Raw genomic sequence first — 6,549 nt, forward strand, 5'->3', positions numbered from 1 at the left:
TTCAGGTCTTCTCGGCCACGGTCATTCCCTCCCTTCTCTACGCTTGCGAAACGTGGACCCCCCTAGTGGAGCATCTTCGCCGGTTGGAAACATTTAGGCTGGCCTGCCTACGATCCATCCTGGGTTTAACCAGGCTGGATTGTGTGAGGAGCTCACAAGTCCTTGAAAGATCTGGGCAAAGTCCTATCAGTGAGCTCCTCCGGCAGGCAAGGCTGCGTTGGCTGGGTCATGTAGCCCGCATGCCCAGCCACCGCATGCCTAAACAGCTTTTGTTCGGCCGGATCGAGGGGGCTAAACGGGCGCGGCACGGGCTAGAGAAGAGATGGAGTGATGTGGTACAGGAGGACGTGGAGCTGAGTGGACTTGCCGATGACTGGTACCAGCGGTGTCAAGATCGGCCTCAGTGGAGGAGGCTCGTGAAGGACGCTACTGGGCAGTTGGAGGCAGTCGCCCTCCAACAACAACGGAGGGCGGAGGAGCGACGCTCACAACAACGAGCGGAGCGCTGGGTGGCTAAAGCACAGCAAGTTGGCACAGTAGGGGGCACAGGTGGTGCATCAGCCACTCGTCTCGGTCATCTCGGTCAGTCGACCCGTGGCACCTGGGTCTGCCCCGTGACCTCCTGCCAGCGGGCGTTCGACACTTCACGTGGCCTCAGGGTGCACATGGCCTGGCACAAGCGTCGTGGTGACGTCACCGCCACTTAGTGGCGAATGGCGGTTGTTGTGTTGTGTATGCGCGTGCGTGTATACGTGGATTTGCGTGCAGTGCGTGAGCTGTACGTTGAGACCGCTGTTTGCACGCGTAAGTGTGGATCGCGCAGGCCTTCATAGGTGCTCGCTAAGCAGCACTTTCCCCCAAAGTATGGTAAGGCTACACGGGGGATCTTTGTCTTCGTGCGTGTGTATATATATGTGGATGTGTGTGCGTATGGGAAGTGTGCGTGTGCACGTGTGTAAATGCGTATGGATGAGTGCGTGTGTGATTTGCGTTCGTGTGTCTTTGTTGGGGGAGCGGTGGGTGTAGCGGTTAGCGCGCTGCGCTACGAATCCTGGGCCTCCCCTAGGTCGACTCAGCCTAAAATGAGTACATGGTGCGGTGTGTAGACATTTCCACTAGGGAGACAAAGGCGGTCGGGCGTGGTGTTGGCCACCCACCCCCTCGTGTGCCGTGCTGGCCTTCATAGGTGCTCGCTAACAGCACTTGCCCCTAAAGTCTGTTAAGGCTATACGGGGGATCTTTGTCTTGTGTGTCTTTGTACACGCGCATATGTGTACGTATGCATTGTATACAAAATATGAATTCGCGTCTATGTATGTATTTACGTACAGACGTGTACCAGGAATGAGTGTACACGAGTGTGCATGATTACATGTGTGTATGAGTTCATACACGAATGGATGTGTACACATATCTGCGTGTGTGTTTGGGAATGTGTCGAGTATACGATCGGTTTTAGTGTACCGTATACGAGTGCCACGTGTGCACGTGTGCGCGTGTACTGTGTGTGTAGGTGTACCTGTGTGTGTGTGTACTTGTGTGTCCGTGTACTTGCGTGTGTGTGTACTTGTGTGTGTGTATATATACGTGCGCTACAGTCCGACCGTACGTCTCATTGTGCCTCATAACGCCCGGGCGAGCACGCCACTCGTGGGAGCCGAGGGCGCCACGCAGTGGGTCTTCCCACTGCTGCTGCTGCTGCTGCTGCCGCTGCTGCTGCTGCTACCATTGCTGTTGCTGCCACCACCACCACCACCACCTCCACCACCACCACCACCTCCTGCAGTCATCACCACCGCCGCTCCACCGTTCGCCTGCACAGCCCCGCCGGGTCCCGAGGAGCGGATCTTGGTGTTGGGCAGCTTGTGATCCTTCTTCCACTTCATGCGCCGGTTCTGGAACCAGATCTTGATCTGGCGCTCGCTCAGGCACAGCGAGTGCGCGATCTCGATCCGCCGTCTCCGGGTGAGGTAGCGGTTGAAGTGGAACTCCTTCTCGAGCTCGAGCACCTGCTGGCGCGTGTAGGCCGTGCGGGAGCGTTTCGACTCCCCGCCGATGTAGTTGGGGTTGACTGCGGGCGGGCGTCGTGGCGTTTGGTGGTGTTGGCGGTGGTGGTGATGGAGAGACGTGGAGGGAGAAGGGAAAACATGGGGGGGGAGGGAGGGAAGAGGGGGGGGGGAGAGCGGATGTGGACAAGAGGTTTGGGTGGAAGATGAGGTGATGGTAGGAAGGAGGAGGAGTGTGGATATTTGAGGGGGACAGCGTTAGAAGGCGAAACTTCACGAGCGCACAAAGCCAATCACCGGCTCGCCATTCGGCAGATTTGCGAGCGACGTCGCGCCTAAGCAGCGGCCAGAGGTTGTGCCGAATCGTGAAATATGTCTTCTCAGTCTCAAGTCTCTCTCTCTGATTTCTCTCTCGTTCAACTCTGTCGATTAAAAAAAAGCCCAATAATCTCCGAATCGTGTCTCTCTCTCTCTCTCTCCCTGTGAAGTAGTACCTCCTTCGCCCCCTGTGCCCGCGTGTCTCGCACGCCACGGCGTCTCTGGGTCTCGCACGCGGATGGGTTCGGCACGGGTGCGGTGTTGCACGGCCCACACCGTCAAGGCGCGTTGACGCTCACTGACTGACCGCGCGCGCGCGAGTCGAGTGAAGAGCCCCGATCACTCGACTCACGCTCCACGGTGGTACTGGCGCTCGCAGTCGCGACCGATGGATGGTCATGTGGGTGGCTGGCTGCTCGTGGTGGTGGTGGTGGTGGCTGTCATGGTGGTTATAGTGGCTGGCGGTCGTGGTGATGGTGGTTATAGTGGATGGCGGTGGTGGTTATTGGTGGTGGTGGTGGTGATGGTGGTTATATTGTCTCGAGGTGGTGTTGCTGATGGTGGTGAGTGGTGGCGAGCGGTGGTCGTGGTGGCGGCTAGCGATGGTGTTGCTACTGCTGCTCGTTCATTCACAGCGGCGGCCGTATCGGTAGTCGCCGTGGTCGGGGACGTGGTGACACTGCAGGTGCTCATTGCGTTGCTGCTGCTGCTGTTGCTGCTACCTTCAGTGAGCACGCTCGCCGTTCACCGTTCGCAAATTTCTACTCGCGCCAAATCATCACAAGATCGACTAATACGAAACAAACGTACACGCACCGCCATAAACACGCATTTTAATTAACGGCGCACGTTTCGTAAACTCAATGAGACGAGCAAGGTGGAATCTAGTTTTGCACGTTAGGCAGTGGGTTTCAAATTAGACCCGCACCGCCTCGGAGCGAGCCCTTTTTTGGAACAAAAACACATCCGTCATTTTTTTGTTTCACCCCGTCCAGAAATGATGGCGGTGCCTGAGATTTACCGTCGCACGGAATTCAACATCAACATCACCACATTGAACTCTGACCGTGAGCACCACCGGCACTTACCGTTCCACCACACTCACCCTTCCACCGCACTCACCCTTCCACGGCACTCACCCTTCCACGACACTCACCCTTGCACCACACTCACCCTTCCACGGCACTCACCCTTACACCACACTCACCCTTCCACGGCACTCACCCTTCCACCACACTCACCATTTCACGGCACTCACCCTTCCACGACACTCACCATTCCACGACACTCACCATTCCACGGCACTCACCCTTCCATGACACTCACCCTTCCACGACACTCACCCTTCCACGACACTCACCCTTCCACGACACTCACCCTTCCACCACACTCACCCTTCTACCACACTCACCCTTCCACGGCACTCACCCTTCCACCACAAGCTACCGTGTCGCTCACATTCCGACTGCCGATTATCGCGCAAACTGGCGATTTCGTAAGAAGCTTCTCGTGCACGTGGCGAGTGCCGTTCATGAGTTGCACCTGTGAAGGCCGGCACGGCACACGAAGGGGGTGGGGGGCGGGTGGGTGGAAAGCACCACGCCCGGCCGCCTTTGTCTCCCCCAGCGGCGATGGTTACACATCAGCACCGGGTACTCGTTAACGCTGAGTCGACGTGGAAGAAAGCTCGGGACCGGTACAGACGATCGCCACCGGTGGTCACGTAGAAAATAAAATAGAATAGTGAGCGGGAATCGAACTCGGGTGGCCGGCTTCGTAGCGCAGCGTAGCGCGCTAACCACTACACTGCAGCTCAACACACGATAAGACAAAGATCCCCCGTATAGCCTGTGACAGACTGTTGGGGCAAGTGCCGTTCGCGAGTTGCACCTATGAAGGCCGGAACGGCACACGAAGGGGTGGGGGGGGGGGGTGGGTGGCCAGCACCACGCCCGGCCGCCTTTGTCTCCCCAGTGGCGATGTTTACACACCCCACCAAGGTACTAATTTGAGGCTCACACACACACACACAAGACACACAGACATCCATAAACGTGCACACATCCACGCGCGCGCACTCGTTCGCGTCTCGGCTGGGCCATTTCAGTTTGTTTCTATCCCTGCTTCACATGACAAACGTTGACGGCTATGGATCGCATTGATTTGGCAACGCGCTATGCTTCCCAAACAATAGCTAATCCACCCCACCCCACCCCACCATCGCGCCGCCGCAAACATCCGCTCGATATCTTCTCTAAAGGTTGCCTTTCGCTCTCCCCGTGCCCTCCTCCTGTGCGCGCGATCAACGCGGCCAGCACACTCCACCTTGGCTGCGACACCCGTGGTGGTGGTGGTGGTGGTGGTCGTGGTGGTGGTGGTAGAAGGCGGATGGGGCCCAGGGTGACAACACGACCACCTCGCTTCGATTCGCAACTTTGATCGCTGCGTAAGCGCACACCCGGCCACTATCATGCGCTCCTACAACGGAGGATGTGCAAGGAGGAATTGACTATTGCTGTTCTTTCGGTAAAAGTCACGTAGAAAATAAAATAGAATAGTAATATAAATACGACGTTTCGGTTGCAACACAAGCAACCAGCGGCAGGTAAGAATGAATGATAAAACACAGACACGGGAACAGCACGGGCAGACACGCACGCAGAGAGAGGGACACACACACAAAGACACACCGAGCGAGACACACACTTTACCCAAAGAACCGAACAGCAATTCCTGCAGTCACGAAAACTGGGAATCTAGGAGGGTGGATGTATTGCCAAACTGCACGAACTCTCTCTCTCTCGCGCGCTCTCTCGCTCTGCTGAAGCCTGGAAGACCTTCGAGAATTGTGGCCGTGGTGATGGTGGTGGTGGTGGGGATGAAGAGGAGGAGGCCCGTTAGCTCCCGAACAACATCGCAGCAGCAGCAGCAGCAGCCATCGAACCATCGGACGCGGCACGAACGAAGACGAGAAAAATTCCTCTCCCCGAGAGCGCGGGGGCCACGTTGCACAACGCGCCAACCACCACCACCGCCACCACCCCCGTACCCCTCTCACGCGCGCGCGTGCGGCTCGCCGCTCCGTGGGTGTGCGACGCGTTCAGGGGCCCCTCGAGCGCAATAAATTTGTATTAAGAGGGCCCGTTGCACTGGTGCTGCTGCTGCTGCTGCTGGTGGCAGCCGCGACGCATTCGTTGCGTTTAAAGGCGACATAAATCTCCGTAATGAGCAGCTCGCCCCGCCAATCCTCCCCGTTCGCAATTCCGCACGGCCTACGGGGGGGGGGTGGTGGTGGTAGTAGAGAGAGAGGGAGAGAGCCCCACGCGGCGTGCCAAGGCGGGTCACGGAAGAGACGACGACGCCGCGGCCACCGCCGCCGCCGCTGCCAAGAGTCCACGAGGAAGGCGCCGCAAATGAACTCGGAACGCCGCCACGACCTACCCGTGTTCACGTGCACTTTTTTCATCCACGGATACACGACCGGCGGCTGCTGCTGCTGCTGCTGCAGATGCGGGTCCTGCTGCAGCTGCAGCTGCTGCTGCTGCTGGTGTTTGCCGCTACTCACGCCGCAAGTCAACCCGTTGGGCACGGCTCCCAGCTGCTGGGTGCACGCGGGCGCAGCGTCCGCACCGCACGGCTCGAGGGCTGCCCGGAGGGGGGCCAAGTGGCTCGGATGAGCAGCAGTAGGAGGAGGAGGAGGCGGCGGGGGCGGCGGTGGCTGTGGGACGGGAGGCACCACGCCGTGCCTCCCCGCCTGGGCCACGAGCCGCTCCGGCTCGGGGGGCTCGCCGCAGTGGTAGGGCTGCTCGGGGTAGTCCGCGTGCTGCGGGCACACGGGCTCCGGGGGCTGCCGGTAGCCCGGGTCTCTCGGCTGCCCGTAGTACTCGGGGCTCGGCTCCGGGATGTAGTCTCCATGCGAGTACTCCTCGCACGGCGGGAACTTGGGGTCGACGTAGTTGGAGTTGATCAAATACGAACTCATGGCCATTAATTTCGTTCGCGGGGTGGGCTTTTTTTTTCCAACGGAGGTGCTATATTTTCTGCCCGCTGTCGTTTTTGCTGTCGCGGGGAAGCCCACCTCCAAAAAGCGATCGTTGTATATTTTAGCGGCGGCGCATGTGACGCGCGCAGCCAATGGGAGGCGCGTCCGGGGAGCCCGGATAAGGAAACGCGCTGATGACAAATGTCAAGTGGCCCCCGTGTGCGCGCTCTCCTCTCCACTCCT

At 58.7% G+C, this 6,549-nt stretch overlaps 1 protein-coding gene across 1 annotated transcript; it reads right to left on the reverse strand.

The window, feature by feature from the left end:
- Positions 1-631: 631 nt before the first annotated feature.
- LOC144938977 (homeobox protein Hox-B4-like) lies at positions 632-6,320 on the reverse strand. The gene is made up of 2 exons (XM_078866666.1): positions 5,766-6,320; positions 632-2,071 (listed from the first exon to the last, which is right to left on the reverse strand). The coding sequence occupies exons 1-2, from the start codon at positions 6,310-6,312 to the stop codon at positions 1,623-1,625; spliced, it is 996 nt and encodes a 331-aa protein (XP_078722792.1). The 5' UTR covers positions 6,313-6,320; the 3' UTR covers positions 632-1,622.
- Between the last annotated feature and the right edge of the window lie 229 nt (positions 6,321-6,549).

This window comes from Lampetra fluviatilis, chromosome 1 (assembly GCF_964198595.1).
Source record: "Lampetra fluviatilis chromosome 1, kcLamFluv1.1, whole genome shotgun sequence".
Lineage (NCBI taxonomy): Eukaryota > Metazoa > Chordata > Hyperoartia > Petromyzontiformes > Petromyzontidae > Lampetra > Lampetra fluviatilis.